Below are 27,517 nucleotides of genomic sequence, written 5' to 3'. Positions count from 1 at the left end.
GTAGAGTAGCGGAAGCTGGGGGTAGCTGGCCCTTTTCATGGGTTAGGGGGTAAGTAGCCCACTTAATCTAATGTTCATATTGACAGGCAAAGGCACCATACTTTCTCTGCCCGTACGGTGGAGGGATTATGAAAGGGCACGTGTATTTATCACATGTGGAGTAGTATCTCTGCCAACTGAGTGACCCACAAGAAACAGAATACTTAGAGTCCTCCAGACCTGCAGCCCTATCAGCAACCCCACATCCATCAAAATACACAGTTACTGGCTTCCTGGGATCTACTATGTGAGTTTGGTTAACAAGCGGACCATCAACCCCATTAATGTGGACTTCTACTCATTTTTCATCTTCAATACTGGTGGGTTGGTAACATATGATGTCATCAGTGGTCTGGCATTTGCAATAATTGACTCCCTCATAGGAACAGACATCAGGTAAGGGGGCAATGTGACAACGGAATTGGGTTCTGTACAGGAGGGCCATTTCTATCTGATTTCCATTACGGACCTCAAAAAGACATGGTTTACAGGACTCAAGGGGTTGTGCCTGAGCTTCTGGCACAACAGGAAACAAATACAAAAGGAAGAAGCATAAGACAGTAAGAAGAAAACAGCAGTCAGATATGACACATAGGAGCATTTGGCAATGTATACACAGAAAACCCATTTGTCACAGAGTGACTCTCAATGTACATAGAAGAAGATTCAATTGGGGCAATGGTTAACCAAAAACAGTCAATCTAACTTAAAACTCTTGCTAAGGCTGTTAGTTCAGCACTAGAGAATGACACGGTGACAAAATTCATCACCGTTCCCGTCCCTGCGGATAACCGCTGGAAACCATCTTCATGTCATTCTTTAAGAAGAGAGGGAAGAATCAGAGTAAAATTGGGCACAACCACTGACCTGCAAGCTTTGCTTTGAAGAATGTTGGTGTAGAAGGACCGAGATTGAAATAGACACTAGAAAATGACATGGGATTATTTCCCGCGGTTATCCGCGGGGACGGGAACGGTGATGAATTTTGTCAACGTGTCATTCTCTATTCAGCACTTGTCTAGCAGCATAATAGTATAATAGTAAAAGTTCAAAATTTTGTTGGGTTCCTGGTGATCTTTAGCTGCAGATCTGTGTTGCCCGGGATGGTCTGCCATGTAGCAGCGGGTTTAGTCCTGCTGTAGTGGAACCATGTTTCATGTACGGACACCTTAACAGCAATGGGAGAAGAAATTAGAACAGTGAAAGGCCCTTTCCATTTAGGTACTAGAGGGTCTGACTTCCAGGTTTTTAGCCATACTGTGTCCCCAGGGACATATCCATGAACCTGAGTGGCTATTGGTAAGGGAGCTCGCTCTAGAATCCATTTATGCAGTTCTTGGAGGGTTCTAGCTAGGGACTGAACCTGGCTCTGGAGGATGTCTGAACCCAGGATAGTAATGGATCCAGGGTCGGGGTTCACAATTGGGGGCGGTCGGCCAAACACAAGTTCAAAGGGACTCAATCCGATGGGTTTAGTTGGAGTGCATCTGATCTGCAGTAGGACAGAGGGCAACAGGACTGGCCAAGGCAAGTTGGTTTCTTCAATCTGCTTTGTGAGCAAGATTTTCAGAGTCATGTTCATTCTTTCAACTTGATCTGAACTCTGGGGGTGGTACGCCACGTGTAGTTTCCAGTCTATTTGGAGTGCCTGGGCCGTTTGCTGAACGACTTCAGCTACGAAGGCAGGGCCATTATCATTGCCTATGGATACAGGGAGGCCATGTATGGGATATGTAGTTCAGGAGGTGTTTAATTACTTCTTGGGCGCGTTCAGTGCGAGTGGAGAAGACTTCAACCCACCTGGTTAGAGTGTCTGTAAAGACTAGAAGGTGACTGAAAGAACGGGAAATGGGCATGTGGGTGAAGTCTACAGACAGAATTTGCATGGGATGTGCCCCGAGAGGTTGGTGTCCCGGAGGTGGCAACCTCCTGGTAGCAGGGTTAGTTTTGGAACAGACGACACACTGGCAGACTGTATTGTAGACCAGCTGGTCGAGATGGTTAATGTAAAAATGTCGCTGGAGTGTCAGTTTCTTGGCGGGTTCTCCCAAATGTGTGAAAGCGTGGCACCATAGGACTACTGTGAGGGCCAGGTGTTGTGGGATAAAAATGACCATTCTAGTTAGTGTATCAGTGTCAGAAGCTGAATTGGTGCATATCTGAATCTACCCCCCTTTCAGGACAGACTGGCCCGAGAGTGTACGGGCCCAAGTCTGCTCCTGAGAAGTATATCGAGGGGAAAGGTTGGCAAGGAAGGGGGTGATAGTGTAGAGGGGGGCTGAAGGAGGGGGACATAGACTAGCAGTCTGAGCAGTACGATTGTCCAGGGTATTGCCACGAGAGACAAGGTCCGTCACGCGTCTGTGAGCACGGCAGTGCTTAACAGCAACACTTGAGGGTAGTTGTATGGCCTCAAGAAGGTCGAGGATAAGGGGGTGTGGTAGATCAGGTGACTAGAAGCGGTAATGAAACCCCGATGTTTCCAGATGGCCCCGTGGGCATGCAAGGTAAGGAAGGCATATTTAGAATCAGTATATATATTGCAGGACTTGGAATCAGCATACCGCAGGGCAGACGTGAGAGCATACAGTTCAGCTTCCTGAGCAGATGTACTGGTGGGGAGGGGCCCCATCAGCAAGGGAGAAGTGGCAGTAACTACTGCATAGCCAGCTACTCGGGTATCAGAAGGTGTGACAGAGGAGCTGCCATCTGTGAAAAGGGTAAAATCAGGGTCCCTAAAAGGAATTTCAGTGAGATCTGGACGGAAGGAATAAACAAGATCCACAGTGTCAAGACAATTATGTGTAACAGGATTAGGGGAGACCGGGAGTAGAGTGGAGGGGTCCAGGAAGGATGAAACAGCAAGTGAGACCTGAGGATTTTCGCAACGCCTGATACTTGAGGAGGTGCTCACTGGTGAGCCAGAGGGAACCTTTATATGCTAAGAGATTGGTGACACAGTAATGAACAAAAAGGTCGACATGTTGACCGAAAGTAAGTTTGTTAGCATGCTGCAGGAGATCAGAAACGGCGGCGACGGCCTGAAGACAGGGAGGCCAACCAGCAGCGACGGGGTCCAATTGGCAAGAGAGATAGGCAATGGGTCTCCTCCAAGAGCCAAGGAACTGGATGAGTACCCCGGCCGCAATTCCAGATTTTTTGTGAATGTAGAATTGAAAAGGTTTAGAAGGGTCAGGGATGCCAAGAACTGGGCCTGAGTGAGGAGTCTCTGGAGACAACGGAAGGATTGTTCCTGTGATGTAGTCCAGGTGAAAGGGTCTAAGTAGAGTCATATAGGGCACGGGCAATTGTGGAGAAATTGGGGATCCAGATACGGCAGTAACCAGCAATACCAAGGAAAGTACTGAGGCTCTTGCGGACATGGGGTGGTGGGAGACTACAGATTGCCTGGACACGCGACTGGGGAAGGGTCCTGGTGCCCTGAGTGATGTGGAAGCTGAGGTAAGTAACACGGGGCTGGCACAACTGGGCTTTACGGAGAGATACACGGTACTCACACTGAAGAAGGAACCAGAGGAGACAGCGGGTGTCTTCCCGACAAGCAGAGGCAGACAGGGAACAGAGGACCAGTTGTAGGACCAGTGAATCAGGGGAAGGGGAGAACTGGGTCAGATCAGAAGCAAGAACAGTGCTGAACAGGGTGGGGCTATTTTTAAAACACTGAGGGAGACAGGTCAAGGTTACTTGGGAGACTTGGCCTGTATGCGGGTTTTCCCATTGAAAAGCAAAGATGGGCTGGCTGGAGGGAGCTAGACGGCAACAGAAAAATGCGTTCTTAAGATCAAGGACAGTAAAGTGTGTGGCAGAAGGGGTAACCAGCCCTAAAAGAGTGTAAGGGTTGGGGACCGTGGGGTGAATATCCTCAGTGAGGCAGTTAACAGCCCGCAAATCTTGAACTGGATGATAATCGGGAGGGTCTCCTGGCTTCAGAACTGGAAGTAAGGGGGTGTTCCAAGGTGACTTACAAGGGACCAAAAACCCACAGTCTAGTAGTCGGGACAAGTATATGTGTATTCCCTGGAGTGCAGCCTGATAAATACGATACTGCTTAATAGAAACAGGTGTAGCAGAGGCTTTCAGAGTGACAACAAAAGGAGGGATGTTAGATGCCAGTCGAGGAGACCCAGACTCAGCTCAAATGGTCGGATCGAGGTCATTAAGGAAGTCAGGCACAGAGAGAGAGGGTTTGTCAATTTTGGGTTCAGACAGGATAGAACAGAGAAGGTTGGGTGTGGGGACTGAGGGATCATTGGAAGATAGTGAAGTAAGGCTTGTGGATGGGAGGTCCAAGGTTAAACCATGGGGAGACAAACGAATCGTGGCTTCCAACCTCTGAAGTAGGTCCCGACCAAGTAAGGGAACCGGACAAGAGGGAATATATACGAAAGAATTGGTCACAGAGAATCCTCCAAGGCGGACCGAGACAGGTTCAAGGATAGGAACAGAATCAGAGGAGCCAGTGGCACCAATAATGGAGATAGATTTGGAAGAACACTTGCTGAGTGTACGGGTCAGAACAGAATGCTGGGCACCAGTATCAACCAGCATAGAGATGGAGTGGTCCCCTATACGGACATTGACCAAGGGCTCATGTGAACCAAGTGAGTAAGTCGGGAACAATCTGGAAAGCCCCTGATACCCACTGCAAGCCGGTCTGTCTCAGTTTCAGAGTCAGAGTGGAAGGATGCCAGCCGAAGGGAGACTGTAGGAGCTGTGCCTAGTCCTGAGCACATGTAGAACAGTTCTGAGCACATGGCAGAACAGTGAGTGGAGCAGAGGGTGTGCTAGCAGGAAGAAGCGGAGAGAAGAGCAGAGAAGGCGGTGCTAGCAGGGGAAGAGGCGAGAGCTAACTCCGCCCACCCGCGACGTCACCAGTCAAACTCCCCCCGTAAAAGGGGACGAGCCAACGGCAGAGAGTCCACAGTGCAAGGCCAGCTGAAGGGAGACTGTAGGAGCTGTGCCTAGTCTTGAGCACATGGTAGAACAGTCCTGAGCTCATGGCAGAACAATGAGTGGAGCAGAGGGTGTGCTAGCAGGAAGAAGTGGAGAGAGGAGCAGAGAAGGCGGTGCTAGCAGGGGAAGAGGCGAGAGCTAACTCCGTCCACCCCCCGACGTCACCAGCCAAACTCCCCCTATAAAAGGGGACGACCCAACGGTGCGCAGCCGTTTGGCGTGCGGCGAAGGCGAGCAGCAAAGGCGCTCGCCTTAGTGAGAGCACCTTTGCGAAGGGCATCAAGAAGGGCATCAAGGAAGGGCTATCAACTTTAGCCAGTCTCTTAACTTCTACAACTAGCTAATTAACCAATTGACTTCAGTCTTTCTTCAACTTTCTTCCAAGTCTTTCAACTTTCAACTTTCTACCTAGCCAACAAGCAACTAAACCTTTCACTCTTAACAGACGGACCACACCAATCACTCTATCCCCAAACCATTTTAACAGGCAAACCACACTATCCTCTAACATTTAATCAGACTGACCTCACTAGCACACTAACAAGCAGGCAACCTTAACTGACAATTAACTAACTACTCTATTTCCCAGACCAAGAACTAACTAGCTACCTCTATCCATCCAACCTCAACACTTTCTGACATCACCTAACAGCCCCCATCCTAACAAATATAAAAAAAAAAAACAACCAACTTTTGTAAATGGCAGGTAGAACTAGAAGCAGCAAGACTTCTATCAACACAGGCAGTCCAGTCACCGAAAGTACCCAGAGGATGGCTACGGTCTTCATACAGATGGAAGGGAAGCCAGGACGGAGGGCAGAGGTCTCTGTTCAGACTGAGGCCATCCCCTCAAAGATGTCTACAGTCTCCACACAAACGGAAGGAATGTATCAGCCAGATGAAAGCCTTTTGCTAGAGCTGAGGAGCCTGAGAGAGGAGGTTCAGCACTTAAGATGTATCCGAGACGACGAGACCTACATCGACGGAGTCATCCAGGAGCTGTCTCAGATCGCCGAACAGGAACCTGACAAGACCATCCTAGAGACACCCAAAGCATCCAAACCTGCAAACTTGAGACCAACCGTCGGAATACAGGAAGTGGCTGGGGACACTGATTCCTGGCAGCTGGTGACTTCCTCCACAGGAAAACGCAGAAGACCTTATTCTGTCTCTTTCTCTCACATACAGGGCGGCTCTACATCGACACCACAAATCACCCTGAGGAACAGATACCAGCTGCTACAGGAAGGTCCTGACAATGAGGAACAGGAAGTTGTTCAGCAGACGGTTCCAGTTCCGGAGTCAACAGATCGGCCCATCCCTAAGAAGGGCAGAGTGGTGGTCATCGGGGATTTGCTGCTGAGAGAGGCACCGAGGGTCCAATTTGTAGATCAGACCTGCAATCAAGAGAGGTCTGCTGTTTGCCAGGGGCCAGGATCCGGGATGTAACCGCTTGCCTGGACAGACTCATCAAGCCCCGTGACCACTTCCCCATGATTCTCATCCACGTCGGAATCAACGACACCGCCAGGAGCACCCCGGAGAGCATACCTGAAGACTTCAGAGACCTGGGTGAGAAGCTGAGGAGGATGGATGCGCAGGTGGTCTTCTCCTTGATCCTCCCAGTAAGGGGCAAGGGCAGTGCCAGGGAGGATCGCATCCAGAGGGCAAACGACTGGCTGCAGGGATGGTGCAAGGAGATGAACTTTGGGTTCTTGCACCATGGAGAGGCATTGCAAGGACTACAGGGATCAGATGGGTTACACCTGACCAGAAGAGGGAAGAACGTCCTTGGACATCGCCTAGCCCGCCTACTACACAGGGCTTTAAACTAGGTAAGTTGGGGGAGGGTAAGGGCACAAACAACCTACCTGGCGAGCTAAGCTGCCAATACTTTTTTGAGACTAAGGTAAGTAAACACCGATCTGGGTCAGGGGAGAGTATACACACTTTTGGGTCTGGGGTTGGCTCACATTATAATTCTGGGTCACATTGTAATTCTGGGTCTAAGCAGAGTACACATTGTAATTCTGGGTCTAAGTGGAGTACACATTGTAATTCTGGGTCTAGGGGGAGTACACATTGTAATTCTGGGTCTAGAGGGAGTACACATTGTAATTCTGGGTCCAGCAAGAGAACACACATTGTAAATTGTACTAAAGGAGTTCAAGTAGCCCAAGCGGGAATACCCCCACAAGGTACACACATTTCCGAGTCTGGGATAGGAACACACTGTAGTTCTGGGTCTGGGGAGTCCGGGATAGGTGCACGTTGTCTAGGGAAAGTACAAAACATGCGAATAATGCTAAAGGTGTCCAAGTAGCTCAAGCGGGAACATCCCCACTGAGACGTAACAAACATACAACATGGAGGGCTATGTATGTAAACGCACACAGTCTGGGAAACAAGATCCTTGAATTAGAAACAGAAATGAGGAATGCCGACCTGGATGTGGTGGCGATATCTGAGACCTGGCTCACGGATTCCCACGGGTGGGACATGGTCATACCGGGTTACAACTTGCTTCGCCGAGACAGGGAGGGCAAAATGGGAGGAGGTGTAGCATTATATACTAAAGATGACATTAAGGTCACCAGAAACACAGATGTCCACTATACTGGGGAATCCGTTTGGGTAAATTTGGCCAGAGGGAAGGACAAATGCCTGTATCTTGGCGTAATATACAGACCCCCAAGACAACAGGATGACCTAGATATGGAATTAATCGGAGATATAGAGAATATCACCTTGCATAGGGACACAGTATTGTTAGGTGACTTCAACATGCCTGATGTGGATTGGGACACGCTTTCCTCTGCTTCTAGCAGCAGCAGGAAGCTATTAAACTCTATGAAGGGAGCAAGACTCAGGCAACTGGTGTTGGAACCAACAAGGGATCAGGCAATACTGGACCTGATACTTACCAATGGAGAAAGTGTCACAGAGGTCTCGATGGGCGACACATTGGCCTCCAGTGACCACAACATGGTATGGTTCAATCTCAGGAAAGGTTTCACTAAATCTACCACACTGACAAAGGTCCTCAAATTCAAGGACACAAACTTCATTTTTACAGTTACAGCACCACAAACGTGGAACTCCCTCCCGCTATACTTACGACAGGAGAAAAATCTTGATAAATTTAAAGGCCAACTTAAGAGCTTTCTTTTTAAAGACGCTTTCAATGTTTAATTGAAAAGCCAATTGCTCTTTATAGTAATAATTCATTTTACTTAATTATGTATTTTATTCCCAATAAACTAATTTTCCCCTACCCTTTGTATATTACCCTTAATTGTTCTTCCTTTTCTATCAGACAATGTAGTTCTTCCCCTCCATCCTAATGTATCATGTTGTATTTTGTCTATGTTTAAAGATTTTATCTTTTTACTCAATTTTGTTCTTGTTTACCCAATATTAATATTTTATGTACATCGCTTAGTAATTATTGATAGGCGATTGATCAAATATTGAATAAACTTGAAACTTGAAACTTCGTTCACCAGGCGCTACAAAGCCAAGCAGAAACCGATAACGTGGAAGAAATGTGGTCGACTTTGAAAGCCACCATGAAAGAAGCAACAAACCGCTATGTTAAATCAGTAAGTAAACGGTGAAGGAACAATAAACCACAGTGGTTCTCTGCGGATATTTCGGACCTCATCAAGGAGAAGAAAAAAGCATTCATCTCTTACAAACAATCAGGGAAACAGGACTCTAGGGAAGTCTATCTGGCCAAGTCAAAAGCCGTCAAAACAGCAGTTAGGGAGGCCAAATTCCGCATGGAGGAGTCTCTAGCGAAGAACATCCAGAAAGGAGATAAATCCTTCTTCAAGTATATCAGTGACAGAAATAAGAATTCAGGCGGGATAGTACGTCTTAGGAAACCAGACGGAGACTATGTAGAAGCGGACTCGGAAAAAGCCCAACTGTTAAATGAATACTTCTGCTCAGTCTTCACCCGTGAGGCGCCAGGACTTGGCCCTCAGCTACAGATAAGGGTTGACGCAGATGACCCGTTTAGTAATTTTGAGTTTACACCCAGCGGTGTCTACTGCGAGCTGTCAAAGCTTAAGGTTAACAAGGCAATGGGGCCTGACAACCTACACCACAGGGTGCTCAGGGAGTTGTGTGATGTCTTGGCAGAACCGCTATCTGCGCTCTTCAATCTCTCCCTTAGTACGGGTAACGTCCCGTTGGACTGGAAGACGGCTAACATCATTCCACTCCACAAGAAAGGCTCCAAGATGGAGACAGCAAACTACAGACTGGTGAGTCTCACATCAATAGTGTGCAAACTAATGGAAACTCTAATCAAACGCCAATTGGATACGATCCTGAACGAGGAGAATCTACAGGATCCCCGTCAACATGGATTTACTAAGGGGAGATCCTGCCAATCCAACCTGATCATCTTCTTTGACTGGGTGACAAGGAAGCTGGATGTTGGGGAGTCCCTGGACATCGTATACCTGGACTTCAGTAAGGCATTCGATAGCGTACCACACCGCAGGTTGCTGAGCAAGATGAGTTCTATAGGATTGGGCGACACATTGACGAAATGGGTTGGGAACTGGCTTGGAGGTATGCTTCAGAGGGTAGTGGTGAACGGCACCCCCTCCGAAATGACGGAGGTAATCAGTGGAGTGCCGCAGGGCTCGGTCCTGGGCCCGATCCTATTCAACATTTTTATAAGAGACTTGGCAGAAGGGCTGTGAGGTAAAATAACTTTATTCGCCGATGACGCCAAACTAAGCAATGTAGTGGGCAAAAGCACAACAGACATAAATTCAATGTCCGACAACATGATGCACGACCTACTCCTACTGGAGCGCTGGCAACTCAGCTTCAATGCCAAAAAATGCAAAGTCATGCACCTGGGCAGCCAAAATCCATACAAGACTTACACCCTTAATGGCGAGATCCTAACAAGAACTGAAGCAGAACGAGACTTAGGGGTGATCGTCAGTGAGAACATGAAGACTGCCAATCAAGTGGAGCAAGCTTCATCCAAAGCAAGGCAAATCATAGGTTGCATATGCAGGAGTTTCGTCAGCCGTAAGCCTGAAGTCATTATGCCATTGTATAGATCCATGGTGAGGCCCCACCTAGAGTACTGTGTGCAATTCTGGAGGCCGTATTACCGTAAGGATGCACTGAGACTGGAGTCGGTCCAGAGAATGGCCACCCGGATGGTCTCAGGACTCAAAGATCTCCCGTATGAGGAACGGCTGGATAAGTTGCAGCTGTACTCACTCGAGGAATGCAGAGAGAGGGGTGACATGATCGAGACATTCAAGTATCTCACAGGCCGCATCGAGGTGGAAGAAGATATCTTCTTTTTCAAGGGTCCCGTGGCAACAAGGGGGCATCCGTGGAAAATCAGGGGTGGGAAACTGCATGGGGACACCAGGAAATTATTTTTCACTGAAAGGGTGGTTGATCGCTGGAATAGTCTTCCACTTCAGGTTATTGAGGCCAGCAGCGTGCCTGATTTTAAGGCCAAATGGGATAGACACGTGGGATCTATTCACAGAGAAAGGTAGGGGAGGGTCATTGGGGTGGGCAGACTAGATGGGCCGTGGCCCTTATCTGCCGTCTATTTCTATGTTTCTATGTTTCTATGTCCTTAACTTTAGTCTGGCGGGTACAGGGTCTGTTTGGACACTCGTTCTTCCAGTGACCGATCTCCTTGCAATAGGCACACTGATCCCATCCCAGAGCTCTGCGGAGTGCGGTTCTCTCAGGCCGTGGTACGGCAGATCGGGAAAGCGCATTAGGCTTGGGCTGACGGGAGGTAGAGAAAACAGGAGGGGGTTGAGAATTAGTAAAAGTGTTTTGAAGGACAACAGCTAAGAGGTCTGCCTTGTGGCGGAGGAGTTTATCGGTTTCCCGCCGGTTAGCACTGTCCCTATTCATAAAGACACGTGCTATCTCCAGGAATTGTGTGGTATTCATTCCGGCAAAGCCGTCTTGCTTTTGAAGCTTATGTACGGTTCAGTCTGACTTACGAAGGAAGTATTATCCATTCGCAAGTTTTCTGGTTTCTCAGGGTCAAAAGGGGTAAAGGTCCGGTAAGCATCACACAAGCATTCATAGAAGGCAGCGGGGGACTCGTCCGATTTCTGTAGGACTTCAGAAACCTTCGCAATTTTTGTGGGTTTCCGGGATGCAGCCCTCAAGCCTTCCAGGATATACTGGCGATAATGGTTTAGATGCGTGCTTTGGGCATCATTATTAGGCTCCCATTGAGGATCAACTGTCGGAAAATGAGTATTGACCCAGTTGGGGTCTCCTGCATCTGCACTCAATTGGGCTCTAGCCTGTGCCTCCTGGAGGACGCGTTTCCGGTCCTCAGTATTCAACAAACATAACAACAGTTGCTGACAATCTGACCAAGTGGGGCGGTGGGTTTGGATTATAGAGGTAATGAGGTCAGTAGTAGCCTGGGGTTTTTCTGAATACGGGGGACAGTGAGACTTCCAGTTATACAAGTCAGTGGTACTGAAGGGCTGGTATACAAGAGTTACATTGGGTGGCCTAGGATTTTCGGCAGCGTCCGGTGAGTTAGTGAAAGGAACTTGACGGAGGGGCATGGCTAAAAAGTCAGTATCTAAAATTTCCTGTCTCGGACGTTTTCTCAAGGGAATCAGGGAAGGAGGATCAGTTCAAAGCCAGTGGCTAATAGGGGAATCATCGGAAATGTATTGTGTGTTCTCATGGACTGATATGTTGGTCGGGGTTGTGCAAAGGAAGCTGCGGCTTGAACAAGAGGTGCAGGGTTAGGATTGGGTACGGGCTGAGGGGCGGTAGGTTGTTGAACAGGGGGATCAAAATTAAGGTGGGGTACCGGCGGCAGTGCCTCCGAATAAGAAGGTGGGGCAGTGGGTATTTCAAGTATGTCAGTTAAGGGATCATTCCCGAAGACCTGGCCAGGGCAATTACGCCCTTCAATAGTTTTTCTGAGGGCTAGGACCTGAGATTGAAGTCTCTTCGGTGTGGGCGGGAAAAGCCAAGAGGGTCTGGTACGGATCAAATCCTACCAGCGGTCTATATAAGGGAATTGATCGGGATGTCTAGTCTTGGCATGCATAATGATACTAAATACCTGACGGGTTATAACCTCATTCAGGGAACCAGAAGGGGGCCAGCCTACACCAAAGGCCGGCCATTCTAACTGACACAAACAAATAAGGGTTGATTTTTTAAATTTGGTACCATAATCGGAACCAGTTACAAATCTTCTCCTAAAGTTAGCTAACATTGTTTCAAGGGGATCCCCATAAACAGACTGACTTCCCCCCATCGTGCAATGGAGGACAAAAACACTTCCTCCCATTCCTGGCCCTGCCCGTTTCCAGACGAGGGAAATGCAGTACTAGGAAGTCCACACTCGCTTCATTCCAAGGACTTCTCAATCACACACAATACACACGCCAGTAATATCTGTTATCCAAAACAGTGAAACACAGGACCTATGTTTCCTTCCCGCGACTTCAGCGACAGATCAAGTGGCTTACTAGGCAGGAGAAAAGAGACAGGATAGGAATGATCAATTCCTACTTACCAGATGGTCTTGTACTTTAAACTGAGACTGGTAAACAGTTTAAACTGGTTTAGACTGGTAAACAGTTTAGACTGGTAAACAGTTGAATTGGTCGAACTGCCTGAGGTCTGCCAACCCCAAAAGGAGGGCTGCCGGCTAGGCAGACACATCAGCCGTAGGACCAGAGACAAGTGACCAATCAAGTGACCAGTGGTCAAGAGACCTTCAAGTCCCTGTTCGGGTGCCAAATGAAAGGTCACTTGGACACACAAAGTCAGAGGCGTGAAGAAAGTACTAGAATTTTATTTACAACATGCCGGACTCTTATGCAGTGAGCAGCCTGCTTACAAGAGTGTCAGAAACAGGAAATGCACGGACTTTTATGTCCTTTTCACTAAACATATGCAAACTAATATATGCAAAATCTACAACTTCTCATTTGTTACTTCTATAACTTTTCTACAATTATTATTGGTCCTAAGCCAGCACTTGTGATATGTTCAGGGGTATGAGTTATAGTCTTATAGGGAGCTAGTTCATTTATCTGCTTATCTAAGCCTTGCAGTTCTAACTGTTACATGTTCAGGAGGGCAGGGTACATCATGGCTCAAACTCTTATCTATTTAGCTTACAATGTGGTAAGGCAGGGACATACATTTCAGGCAGATGATGTCAGCAGATTGCATACTGTTTCCAGCTATGTAGGCCAGAGCAGTATTTCAAACAATAGTTAACCATTTCATGATCCTACATTATATTTGAATTCTTTAATATACGTATTGAAAGGGTTCAGTGTTAATGTCTTGGGTAAGTAGGTGGGAAGGGAAGGAAGGGGGATTTGTTCAGAGATATTTGGGGGTTGCATAGAAGAAAAACTGTGCACTGGTATGCTAATCTTTTCTTTGAATTTTAAAAAAAGAAATATAAGTGGAAATAAAGAAGTGAATAAGAAAACAGATAAATGGGGGTGGGGGGTGGGTGAAGCATGGGCGGGGCAGGCCCAAGGGGGCCCAGTGTACTTGTGTGACTAGGGGCCCTCGAAGAATTAATCCTGCCCTGGCTTCGCTGCCTATGAAAGTAACATTCTTAAGATAATTTTTATGTTGTTCATACAGAAACAGAATGCCTGCAAACTAAAGTCAACTTACTGCCTTTTTTTGTTCTTCCTGTTTAAGCAGTGTAACCTGTTTTTAAAAAAAGATTGCAGAGGTGAACCTGAGGTCAGTGCTGAGCAAAATGGTAGAGAATATTACAGTATAAAGAAAAAGTACTGAACATATACATAGGCATATCTTAATGGAACAAATCCAATATGAATTTAGCCAAGGGAAATCTTGCCTCAAAATGTGACTGAAGGTGATCCAATTGATAGTGTATCTGGATTTTCAGAAAACATTTTACAAAGTAATTCCCCTCTCTTCCTATTGTATATTAACTTCCTGCCAGCTTTCCCTTCTCCTCCATCTAAATGATGCAGCAATTCCTTATCCCCTTTTCCTTCACCTCTACCCTTGTGGTCAGCATTTGTCTGTCTCCCTCTCCCCCTTGCCATGACCCAGCAAATATGTATTCTCTCCCTTTCCCTCCTCTTTTATGATCCGGTGCACAGGACCACTGGAAGTGAAAGCTTATTAAGTTCAGTTGTTGCTTACAACCCTAGGAAGGAACATTGTATCAACACTGTTATAACTACTTCTCAAGTGTCAGGCTGGGTTTTCTGCTGCCATTCTTCCCTTTCAACCAGTGCTTGGTTTATGCTGGCCCTTCAACATACCATTTGAAAACCACTGGTTTAGGCCCTCAATTTGGCAAGCCAAAGCTAAACACCTAACCTCAGGATAACAGCTGAGTATCACTTCTAACTGGATAATGTTTTGGCTTACAGTTTCTTCACTGCTTCCCTGGCCCAGCCTACTTTTACATGGACATTATTAGAGCTATTTGACAATTAGAAATGGCCCAATATTATCTGCATATTTAAAAAACAAACAAACATGATGAGTGATACATATTGCTTAAAAACAAGTTATACAGTATCAAAAATTAGAAAATGAAAATATTCTTATCATTATGACTTCAAAAACTTAAGGATATCGTCATTTAACTTCTAAAATGTAAAATATTATTGAGCATTTGAAAATGCCATTTGTTAAGCAGGCAGTTGTTTTACGATCAAACAATTTTTTTATTGATGCAAAAAACAAATTTACTCACCAATGGCAAATATAGCTAATACAAAAAAAAAAAAAATTGTAAAGTCAGAGACAGAATAATACAGAAATATTGACACTGCAAGAATGAAAATACTATAGTGAAAAATACATATTGTAATATAACAACATTCATACCCCTCCATGCCCCACTCCCCACAACCTCAAGAGATATGAACAATAAAGAGATTAGGCCATGATTATACAAAAAGAATAAATAACTCTTCGACAAGCCCAACAGAGGAATAACCCAAAGGAACATTATAACATACCAGGACACTGGATTATTATGAACCCCATTGAAACACCTTCTTAGACCATTAATTCCCGGCCCTCCCAAACCCTCGCCCACCTACCCAAACCCCACTCCCCCAGTCATGTAGTGAAAAAGAAAGAGAGAACTATGAAAGTGTTTGTGCGTGCACCAGTCACAACCACCATATCAAATCCCCCCAATAGGAGGAATGGCCGCATCCCCCAAGCGATTGAGGAAAGAGCTACGTACACAATAAGGCAACGATTGTATATAGGGGCCCCATAAAGAATAAAAATGTTTTGATTTCCTAAAAGTCAAATGAAGATCCTGGAATTCCCATAACAATAACTCATGAAGATGATTATGCCAATGCCTGAAGGAAGAAGATGTCTCCTGCGTCCAATGTTGTAAGATGCATTTTTTCCCTACAATATAAGATTTGAGAACACATAGACAATGACCCTTACCCCGAATTCCTAACAGAGAAACCTGCCCCAGAAGAACATCTAAAGGATGTAGCCAAAGTGGAGGATATCCGCAAGATACTGAAAAAGAGCCCACCAATATTGAACAAGCTGGTGGCAGGTCCAAAAAGAATGTATGAAAGTATTTGAGGCTTGATGACACTGACAACAACGATCCAAGGAAATACCTCCCATCAAAAAGAGACCATGGGAAACATAAGCATGACATAAGACATGACATTGGCATTCCCGCAATTCCGGAGAACAAACCCAAGAGGGAATAAGCCGCAAGAGTTGAAAGAAGTCCTCCTCTCAAATATCCATAGCCAAATCTTTGCCCTAACAAGCTAAAATGGATGCAATCGATTTAGCTGGAAGATGTTGCATCAACCGCTGGTGAAAATATGCAATAGACAGTGATTCCTCAGTATCAGGAGCAAAAGATCATCCAAATGTTGAGCTAAATCCATTGATAAGGAAGCAGCAGACAATGACTTTAGATGTAAGAAAATGCCGGAGCTGAATAAATCCCAAAGATCCTCATGTACAGTAAGTAGAACTCCCCATCCCTAGCAAGAAATCTCCATTCCCTTTCAACGGCAAATAGCAAGTACAACGAGCACTAAAATGACCCCAATGAGCCAAGGCTTTCCATAAACTCCAGGCCACCTGGAACAAGACAGAAGAACAAATATGTAATGGTAGAGCTCCCAGATGAGCATGGAGTACATAAAGAGAATGAAGAGGGCCGCACCAAGTACATTCCATAGCTAAGGGAGTATGAAACTCTATAGAGTTTAATCAATCACCTAGATGTCTATGAAGACAGGCCAAGTTATAGAACCTCAGATCTGGGATTCCTAACCCCCCCTATGCCAGTTACCCACCAAAATGTAAAAGTACACCTTGACCTTCTCCCTTCCCAGCAGAACCGGCTAAGCATATGATGTAGGGTCTTAATGTCCGCAGCACACAAATATATCAGAAGAATTTGTAGACAGTACAACCATCTAGGAAAGATAACCATTTTATAAAGACTAATGCGCCCCATAAGTGATAAAGGATGGGCTTTTCACTGTTTAAACGAAAATCTAGTGGTTGCCAACAGACGGGGAATATTAAGGCCATAAAGATTTACAGTATCCGTCCCTAGAGCTATACCCAAATATTGAAAGGAGACCGAAGTTTTGCTCAGAGGACAATGAAACCCCTCCCTGGGAAGGCCATGAGGAAAAAACTCCAGATATTCAGATTTAGCAAAACTCAATTTGAAGCCCGAGAAGTCTCCAAACAAAGCTGGCAAAGATCAACTAGGGCGAGTGATGAGCACCAGCAGATCATCTGCAAAGACAGATAACCTAAAGGTCTCAGAACCATGAACCACCCCCTCAATCTCGGGATTAAACAAGATATCCCTAATCAAAGGATCCAAGGTAAGCACGAAAAGAAGAGGGGATAAAGGGAAGCCCTGCCTAGTACCCTGTAAAACTGCAAAGGAGTCTGACACACAACCATTCACTGCGATTTGAGCTTGCAGAAGACAATAAAGCATCTAGATTGCTGATAAGAAATCACCCGAGAAGCCATAAGCTTGGAGAACCCAAACATAAAGGTCCAATTGACCCTATCAAAAGCCTTCTCTGCATCAAAACTTATGAGCAAAGAAGGCATCAAGTCCCTCTGAACTCGTTCCAGAGACAAGGGAATTCACTGAAGGTTTTTCATGACTGACCGACCACGAAGAAAGCCTACCTGCGGATCCACTAATAGCTGAGGTAACACCCGAGCCATTCTATTTGCCAGGATCTTAGCAAAAAGCTTAGCCTCAAAGGCCAACAAAGAGATAGGCCGATATGATTCCACCAAAATAGGATCCTTCCCAAGCTTCAACAGCACCACCACCAGAGCTTCCCGTAGTGAGCTCAGAAGTATTCCCTCTGACAAAAAGGAATTAAACACCATAGTGAGGCAACCACTTATAGACAATTGGAGGATCTTATAAAATTCAGCTGAAAAGCCATCACTATCCAGTGATTTACAAAGTGCACTCAACCCAATGTTGACAGAAACTTCCTCCTTAGTAAAGGAAGAATTAAGAACTCCCCGTTGAGTGTATGAGAGAACAAGAAAATCAATATTAGAATGGTATAGATTACTGGCAAGACCCTGCACTTTCGGAGCAGTATAAAGCTCAGCAAAAAAGCCTGAATAATAGCCAAATCAGACCACACCAAATCCCCCTTTTTATTTTGAAGGCATAATACCCTACGAGAGCCTTGTTCCTTATGAACAAGTCTGGCCAAGAAAGACCTAGTTTTGTTAGCATGCTTGTAGAGTTGAAATTTATAATACATCATGGATTTCTTAGCTTTCTCATGTAAGAGCTGATTAAGAGTGGCCTGAGAAGCCAACCAAGCTGCTTTATGGGAACCCAAGGCCACCGCTCCATTTCTTTGTTTATCCAGATGAAACTGCTTTCCCCATCATTATATCTCTGCCTCCCCTACCCGGTTCTTGTGAGAGCAAAAAGAAATAATTTCTCCCCTAGGTACTGCTTTTGCAGCCTCCCAAAACAAGAGAGGCTGCGAAACATATCCATTATTAGCCTGATAATCATTCAATCTATCAATAATAAAGGCATGGAACTTAGTGTCATAATATAAATCCCTAGGGAATCTCCAGATATGCGCCCTGGGGACCCTTTCCAGCACCTGAAGGTCCAACCATATAAACGCATGATCAGATATACAAGTTGGACCAATCCCAGCCACCTGTAAACAAGAAGACAGAGAGGAAGAAATCAACAAGTAATCAAAGTGGTCAAAATGGCAGTTAGGAAGGCAAAACTTAGAGTGGAAGAAATTCTGGCAAAAAACATTAAAAAGGGGGACAAATCCTTCTACAGGTATATTAGTGACAGAAAAAGGAACACAGGCGGGATAGTACGCCTTAGAAGACTGGACGGAAGTTACGTGGAAGCAGATTCCGATAAAGCCGAACTACTGAATGAATACTTCTGCTCAGTCTTCACCTGTGAGGCACCGGGACATGGTCCGCAGTTGAAGGCAACACAAAGCACAGAAGACCCGTTTCAGAATTTTGAGTTCACACCAGGTGAAGTTTACAGTGAACTGGCAAGACTCAAGGTGAACAAAGCCATGGGACCAGACAATTTGCACCCAAGAGTGCTCAGAGAAATGAGCGATGTCCTGACGAAACCGTTGGCTGAGCTATTCAATCTCTCCCTAAGTAAGGGGAAAGTTCCCCTGGACTGGAAATTAGCTAATGTCGTTCCTCTGCATAAAAAGGGTTGCAGGGCAGAGGCTGTGAATTATAGACTGGTGAGTCTCACATCAATAGTGTGCAAACTCATGGAAACACTAATTAAAAGCAAATTTGGCACGATCTTGAATGAAGGGAATCTTCGGGATCCTAGTCAGCATGGATTCACCAAGGGTAGGTCCTGCCAATCCAATCTCATCAGCTTCTTTGACTGGGTAACAAGAAAGTTGGACTTGGGAGACTCTTTGGACGTCGTGTACCTGGACTTCAGTAAAGCTTTTGACAGTGTCCCACACCGCAGGTTGCTAAGCAAGATGGAATCGATGGGGTTAGGAGAGACACTAACTGCATGGGTCAATGATTGGCTGAGTGGCAGACTTCAGAGGGTGGTGGTTAATGGTACCCTCTCTAAAACATCGGAGGTGACCAGTGGAGTGCCGCAGGGCTCGGTCCTGGGTCCACTCCTTTTCAACATATTCATAGGGGATCTGACTCAAGGGCTTCAAGGTAAAATAACACTATTCGCCGATGACGCCAAACTATGTAATATAGTAAGTGAATGCAGTTTACAGAATTATATGGCGCAGGACCTGCTTACATTGGAAAGTTGGTCCTCAACCTGGCAGCTAGGCTTCAATGCTAAGAAATGTAAGGTCATGCACCTCGGAAGCGGAAATCCATGCAGGACGTACTTCTTGAACGGAGAAACTTTAACTAGGACTTCAGCAGAACGAGATTTAGGAGTAATCATCAGTGCAGACATGAAAACTGCCAATCAAGTGGAGAAGGCTTCATCTAAGGCAAGGCAGATATTGGGTTGTATCAATAGAAGTTTTGTCAGCCGAAAGCCTGAAGTCATAATGCCGTTGTACAGGGCCATGGTGAGACCTCATCTGGAGTACTGTGTGCAATTCTGGAGGCCACATTACAGTAAAGATGTGCGCAGAATTGAATCGGTTCAACGGACGGCCACCAGGATGATCTCGGGGCTCAAAGGTCTCTCGTACGAAGAGAGACTGAACAAATTGCAGCTCTACACTCTTGAGGAACGTAGGGAGAGGGGAGACATGATCGAAACATTTAAGTACCTCACGGGATGTGTCGAAGTGGAAGATGATATTTTCTTTCTCAAGGGACCCTCGGCCACAAGAGGGCACCCGCTCAAACTCAGGGGCGGAAAATTTCATGGCGACACCAGAAAGTATTTCTTCACAGAGAGAGTGGTTGATCATTGGAACAAGCTTCCAGTGCAGGTGATCGAGGCAGACAGCGTGCCAGACTTTAAGAATAAATGGGATACCCATGTGGGATCCCTACGAGGGTCAAGATAAGGAAATTGGGTCATTAGGGCATAGACAGGGGGTGGGTAAGCAGAGTGGGCAGACTTGATGGGCTGTAGCCCTTTTCTGCCGTCATGTTCTATTTTTCTATGTTTCTATGATTGGGTTCCATGGGCTCTGGAAACATGTGTGTAGTCTGTCTCACTTGGATAAAAGAATCTCCAGGAGTCCAACAGATCCAATGAATCACAGAGCAAAGGAACTCCCATAGAGTAATCAATGGGGGAAGCTCCAGCAGGATTAGATTTGTCTAGCAAAGGATCAAAAACAGTGTTGAAATCACCCCATATAATAATAGGTGCCTGGGTAGGCGAATGTGCATGATGTATTAACTCCTTGAAAAAAAGAGCATCATAATTATTTGGAGCATACACATTGACCAGCACCATTTCCTGATTATTCACTGATATATGGGCGACAATATACCTATCCTGAGAAACCTGAAAGACATGGTGTTCCACCACCAAATCCTTTTGAAACAAAATGACAACCCCCCAGACCTCTAAGACTGTGCAGGATTCTCAATAATATCCCCCATCCACTAGGTTCAAAGTTTAACATGTGCCTTGGAACTCGTGGGTCTCCTGCAGCAAGGTAATACTAGCCCTATGTTGTTGCAAGACCCATAAAATCTTGCTTTGCTTTATAGGAGAATGAACACCCCCTACGTTCCAGGAAAAAGTCATAAGGGACATCAACCATTCTACCTAGATTCAAGCCAAGCTCACAGAAAACTAAGGCAGGTAGGGCACCCCAGCCCATGCCCCCCCCCCACCAAACTCATGCAAAGCACACACACCCCTCCTCTGCACATAGACATACAACCAATCCAAGCCCTTTCACTGCAACAACCAATTCCCCCCTTTCCTTCCCCCATCCCAACTTCCCTACACCCTAACCCCCTCCCCCAAATCCACCCCAACCCTCTCCCCCCAACCCCTCCCCCAAAACCATAAGGTCTACTCTCCCATCCCCATCCCCCATACCTCTTCATGAGCTAACTCTAACAGTCACTCTAACAGCAAACTCTAACAGTCATCAAAGTGTCCCCGTTCCCCCCCAAAGAACATCGTAACCAAAGAGCAAACCAATAAGGCTCATCAACAACAATAGTAATCAAAAGGTAATGGATTTTTAAGGGTAAAAATGAAGAGAACCCCCAGGTTCAATGTTTGCTTGCTCAAAAACAATACATGACAAGCACAGCACCTAGAAATAGATCAAAGTTCAAGACACAGTCACTGCAGGCCCCAGATTATTTAATAAGTCCTGTGCCTGACATGATGTCTCGAAGAATTGATCATGGCCCTCATAGTGGACTCGTAGCTTTAAAGAGCCATAGTTTCACAGGTTGAAGGCAGAAATCTCAAAACTTCCCTAACAGTTGAGGCAGTTTCAAAAGCCCGCCATCCAATGTTAGTAAAAATTTTCAGCATTGCAGGGTACGCCAGCATGAAGCGCATCTTATGCTGTACTATATCTGCACAAAACAATGTAAACTGCTGGCGCTTATCAGACAGAGGAGTAATCCTGAAACAAACGTATCCAATTCCTTCAAATATAAGTAAATCTTGGTGTTGTTGATATTTTTGAAAGAGGGCTATTTTATGTGCATAATTATGTACTTTCACGATTACCACCTGAGGTCTTTGTCAATTTTCAATCTTGCATTCCAGACGATGTACTCGTTCAAGCCAGATAGGACCAATGCCAGGGGGAAGTGGTAATTCTTTATGCAGCCAGTTTTCAAGTTGAGACATTAGATGAGAATCTAATATACTATAATTTCAGGGAGACCAAAAAATCTAATATTGTCCCTGCAGGAGCGATTTTCTAAGTCTTCAAGTCTGGCTTCTTGCTAACGATGCTGCTCCTGCAGGGTTACTATTGACCCTGAAGTAGTCGTTCTTATATCCTCTACTTCTGTCACAGTGACCTCCAGCTCATCAGTGCAGCAGGTAATTTCTGATAGGAGAGACTCCACTCCTGTTATTTGGTCAGACAGCTGGGTAAATCTTGGCTCCAAAGCTTTCACCACAGCCATAAATCTAGGTTCCAAGGCCTGAGCAATTGCTGTTGTTACTTCTTGCACTGAAAATTCTGAAAATTGATCAGTAGAATCAGCCATGTTGCCAGTCTGTGAGTGAGTTTTCTCACTATTTTTTCCCTTCACAAGGCGCTTTGAGCGCATTGATGTTTCAGATCTTAGCAGATATTTTTTCCATATATCTTAAATGGATTGCTGTTAGGATCCAGAAGATTAATTTGCAGTATTAAGTGCAGTTGAGGCCAGGGGGACAGGAGCCCAGCTCAGATACGTCCTGCTAGGCTCAACAACATTATGGAACTCCCAGGCAGTTGTTTTAAAAGGGCTTATTTCTGCTATATTTTTTCTTTTCTTCTTTCAACTGACCCCTAAGAAAAACTGATATAACAATTCTATTCAGCTGAATAGCTTTTGATTACATTCATTTCTTTTCCTGGAAGATCATGTTTATGCTGCCAATATGCATATTTCTCAAGCCTTACAAAATTGATATAGAAGTTGTAATATAGTAGATTATTATTTTTTTTCTGCTTCTGAATTCCACAGAATAATCTCAGAGACCCTTATTACAGGCTTCAAATAATGCAAAATATTTCTGCCAAGAGATTCAGCACAGGTCACGTTAAACATTGTTTCTAAATCTTTTGAGCTTCAAATGGTGTGATTTAGTGCTACTGTGTCGGCTTTCAACATAACATTAAATTGACTGTACAATTATGCTAGCCTAGCATCAAGTTACAAATTTGATTTTCAAGAGCAATTGCTTAGTTTGATCTTGCTGTGATTAGGTGTTCACCTCTGTTTTGATTTCTGTCACTTTTGCCTTTGTGCTGTCAAATTTGCTTGCTAGAGATAATGCTTAAAGTCAAAATAACTTCATTCCTCATGTGTTTGTTTTACATAGGGCTGAGGATGCTATTCACAGCAATGAAAATGTAAATTTTACCTGTTCAAACTCAGTGAAGATACTGTTTGCTCATAACAATTGATTTACTCATGAAGGAACCAGAAGTACACATTAACCCGAACCCCTATTCTTTTCTAAATGCCAATCCAGAATTTGATGAAAATAAAATATCTAATAAGATAATTATTTTTGTGTTGAAAGGAAATTATAATAAGTTCACTCTTTCATCATGTGGTAGACAAGCATGTCAAATGGTTTGAAAGGAAGCCAATAATCTTCCTTAAATGAAAATTACTTACAAAGTCCAACTTTGAAAATGGCATTTAGGTAGGGATTCAGGACATTAACAATTCACCAAGTATTTTGCAAAAGGCTTTGCTGAACATAGGACCTTTTGTAAAATATGTATAAAGTTGCTGGACACATATTATCCACTTAGAACATTAGATTAAGTGGAATATATATTTTTATTTTTAATGAATAGTGCCAACAGCCATTTTAGACAAAAATGCATTGCAAAAAAAAAAAAAAGAGAGAGAGAGAGACAAATAACAGAGGGCTTTATACGTATATACTCGTATAAGTGCTAATCTTGCAACATTCATGTGATATTCCCAGAATTTACAAAGCCACAATTTAGGACCTGAATAAATACCTTTATTTTCTATTTTATTTATTTTTAAAGTGATGTTAGACACCACATGGTAAGCACAATTGCTATCTTGATCACTAGGATATTTGGGTCAATTTTAAAAACCCACTCAGTATAAGAGATAAGAAACCAGTTGAATGGTTCTATTGAGCTAAATTTTCAGCCAAACCTACAGATATAGCACCCCTTTGAGGTAATATATTGTAACTGCCAGTAAGGAATGGGGATGCTGATACAAAATATGCCCAGTAAGACCCTATTGTAATTTGGAAACCTAGTGGGTTATGAGTTCATTAATAGATTGGGGCTAGAAAATACTACTCAGTTCAACAAAGTTTAGCTTTCGGTGTCCCTTCGGTAACCTGAACCCCAGTCAATAATGTGCTCATAGCCAGCATTAGTCAAGAACATTTAGGGGAGGGGGGCGCTATTGAGCTGGAGAACAAGGTGGCCGCATAATCTCTCCTCTCCTCCTCAAAATATAAATCATCGAAGCGAAGCAAGTGATAATCTCCACAGTTTAAGTATATAAATATACCATCTTAAAGCTGAGATGGCAGCGAATAAATCTGGCAAAACAGATTTACAATCAGCACAAACGTCGGGATCAAAAAGATCCAAACATGATCCTCCGTCGCCAGAGAAACCGCCGGTGAGTAAACACCTCACAGACTCTTCAGACATTGTATTAGACGAGATCCGCGCTTTGAAAGATCTCATAACAAAACAATACGATATAACATGCGAGATGCGTGGAGAGATTAACTCACTCTCTGTCTCCTTCGAATCTTGTAAAACGCGTGTCGAGGCGTTAGAGACCAGAGCAGACATGGCGGCGCTTTCCTCGGCACAGTTTGAAGAACGTGTGCAGCAGCGCTTTAAAAAGCTGGATCAAGAGCTGGAGGATCTTTCTAATCGCAATCGGCGAAATAATATAAGAATTATTGGTCTACAGGAATGTGCGGAAGGATCAGATCTCATTAAATTTTTGGCTGATCAACTCCCGAAAATCCTACATTTGCCACTCGACTCACCTCTACAATTTGAACGAGCCCACAGGACGCCATCTTCTTTAAAGCAGGGATTCACACGACCAAGACCCATCGTGGCAAAACTATTGCGCTATCCTCAGGCTCTACAAATTCTAACAGCAGCAAGATCCATCTCTGACTTAAAGTTTGAGGATAAAAAAATCTTGATCGTTCCAGATTTGGCGAAAACAACGGCGCGAAAACGAAAGTCATTTCTGGACATGAGAGCACGCCTTAAATCAATGGGAGCACGATATGGCCTGCAATACCCTGCTCGGATGATTGTGACAATCAACAACAATACCCAGCATTTTGATTCCCCAGAGCAGCTCCAATCTTTCCTAGATAATCTACAGTCACAAGGCATGTCATCCACCTGATGATTTTATACTATACTTCATCTTCATGCCTAATCTCTACTCCTTAGGAAGACTGTGACAATCAACAACTCTACCCAGCATTTTGATTTCCCAACATAACTTTAATTCTTTCCTGGACAGTTTACAGTTATAAGGCATGTCATCTACCTAATGTTTATATATTGCATTTCATTTACATGCCTAATTTCCACTCCTTCGGATGATCGTAACAATCAACAATTATATTCAGCTTTTGGATTCCCCAGAAAACTCCATTCTTTCCTAGACAGTCTGCAGTCACAAGGCATACCGTCCATCTAATCACTCTTTAATTCATTTCACCTACTTGCCTAATTCCTACTCCTCCGGATGAATGTGACAATCAATAAATCTACCTAGTAATTTGTCTCTCCAGAGTGACTCCACTCTTCTCTGGACAGTCTGCAGTCACAAGCCATGTCGTTTGCCTGATATATTATACTTTACCTACATGCCTAATTTCTACTCCTGAGATCTGAAGATGTCTGAAGAAGAACACAACTGCTTTTCATTTTCTTTGCTTTCATATTTTAATGAATTTGCTTCTGTTCCCTTTCTTTCTTATTTAATTCATACTACTATCTTTTTGATTATTTTTTCTCATTGAATATTTTCCTTTCTTTTAATTTCTATTAATGATATATGTTATAGAGATATATAACTTTTTCATATTGAAAATGTATGATTTGTATATGGGTGGAAGGGGGGAGGAAGGGAACGGGGGAAAATTTGAGGGAGGGGGAGGGCAAAAGGCAGAAAGAGAAAAAGAGGGAGGGAAAAGAGGGAAAAAAAAAAATAAAAAAAACACACACAAAAAAAAATACTAAATATTTAAATAATAAATAAAATAATTAAAAAATTGTAAAAGATAGAAGGAGAGAAAAGGAGGAAAAAAAAGGAAAAAACAAAAAAACAAAAAAAAAACAAAAGAACAACAAACATAGACTAAGGGAATAGACATTCTTTGTTTCATCAATTATTATGGATCTATCCTGATTTTATTTCATTTAGGATTTTTACCTTTGATTTAGTTCCTCACTTTGGTTATAAGGAAAGTATTAAAAGGGTATGAGTTCTATATGGAGATTTATATACACAAGACAATCTGAAAACATAAGAAGAAAATAAAGAGGGAAATCATATGAAATAGGCAACAAATAAATTTAAAAATAATAAAACTACAAAATAACACAAAAAAAGGTTAACGGGAAAATGATGGGAACGGGGAATAATAATTATATAATAAAAAATAATAATAAAAAATAAAAAATTTATTACAATAAAATTAAAATTTATAAAAAACAAGAAAAACAAAAAAAAATAAATAATAATAAAAAAAAAAACATATACATGTCTCAACATATACATTAGTGATCTAATACATTAGTATACAAATCTGCTGATGGTGCATCTTCAAGGCCACAATTATATTGAGAGTTATTCTATTCTTTCTTACTGGCCTTAGTGATGACTTTCCAATATCAAGGCGTTCAATACTGGTCGCCATACCTTAAGAAGGATATGGCGATACTCGAGAGGGTCCAGAGAAGAGTAACAAGGATGATAAAGGATATGGAAAACCTTCCATATGCGGAAAGGCTAGAGAAGTTGGGGCTCTTTTCTCTGGAAAAACGGAGACTTAGAGGGGACATGATAGAAACTTATAAGATCTTGAAGGGGATAGAGAAGGTGGAGAGGGACAGATTCTTCAGACTAGTGGGGGCAACAAAAACAAAAGGGCATTAAAAAAACTGAAAGGTGACAGTTTCAGAACAAACACTAGGAAGTTCTTCTTCACTCAAAGGGTGGTGGATGCCTGGAATGTGCTTCCAGAAGAGGTGGTAGGGCAGGGTACGGTTTTGGGTTTCAAAAAGGGATTGGATTATTTCCTGAAGGAAAAGGGGATTGAAGGGTATAGTTAGATGGTTATTATACAGGATATTAAATGAATAGGGAATAAAATGTTTTAGGTAAAAGATCACTTACAGGTCATGGACCTGGGGGGCCACCGCGGGTGCGGACTGCTGGGCGAGATGGACCCATGGTCTGACTCAGCAGAGGTGACGCTTATGCTCTTATGTTCTTAAGGGTTAAGCTGGAATCCCCATCTGGATATTGTAATATTCAAAAGCTGCTCTTTCCCTCAGGAAAAACCCCAGAAAAAGTAAAGATGTTTGGGATCTTGAGGCTCACCATGAATCATAACCGGGGGACTCAACAGCTTAATCTCCATTGGAACTTTTTGAACAAACCATTTAATGAGTCCTTGACAGTACTCTTCTAACAAATAGATGTCCCTTTAATGTTTTCAATAAGATGCAAATCAGTGAAGAGCTGCTTAGTTGACTCCGAAGGTATAACAAACTAATGA

The 27,517-nt window shown here is 44.0% G+C and overlaps 1 protein-coding gene across 1 annotated transcript; it reads right to left on the bottom strand.

Annotated features, from left to right (window-relative positions):
- Positions 1-1,087: 1,087 nt before the first annotated feature.
- LOC117357266 lies at positions 1,088-11,609 on the bottom strand. The gene is given in 8 exon segments (XM_033937638.1): positions 1,088-1,775; positions 1,777-1,872; positions 2,209-2,470; positions 2,473-2,921; positions 2,923-3,259; positions 3,262-3,321; positions 3,324-4,188; positions 11,025-11,609. Coding segments are annotated over 8 exon segments (3,342 nt in total).
- Between the last annotated feature and the right edge of the window lie 15,908 nt (positions 11,610-27,517).

Source organism: Geotrypetes seraphini, chromosome 3, assembly GCF_902459505.1.
Source record: "Geotrypetes seraphini chromosome 3, aGeoSer1.1, whole genome shotgun sequence".
Taxonomy (NCBI): Eukaryota; Metazoa; Chordata; class Amphibia; order Gymnophiona; family Dermophiidae; genus Geotrypetes; species Geotrypetes seraphini.
The sequence above is the reverse complement of the archived record's forward strand: the minus strand, read 5'-3'. Positions and strand labels throughout refer to the sequence as shown.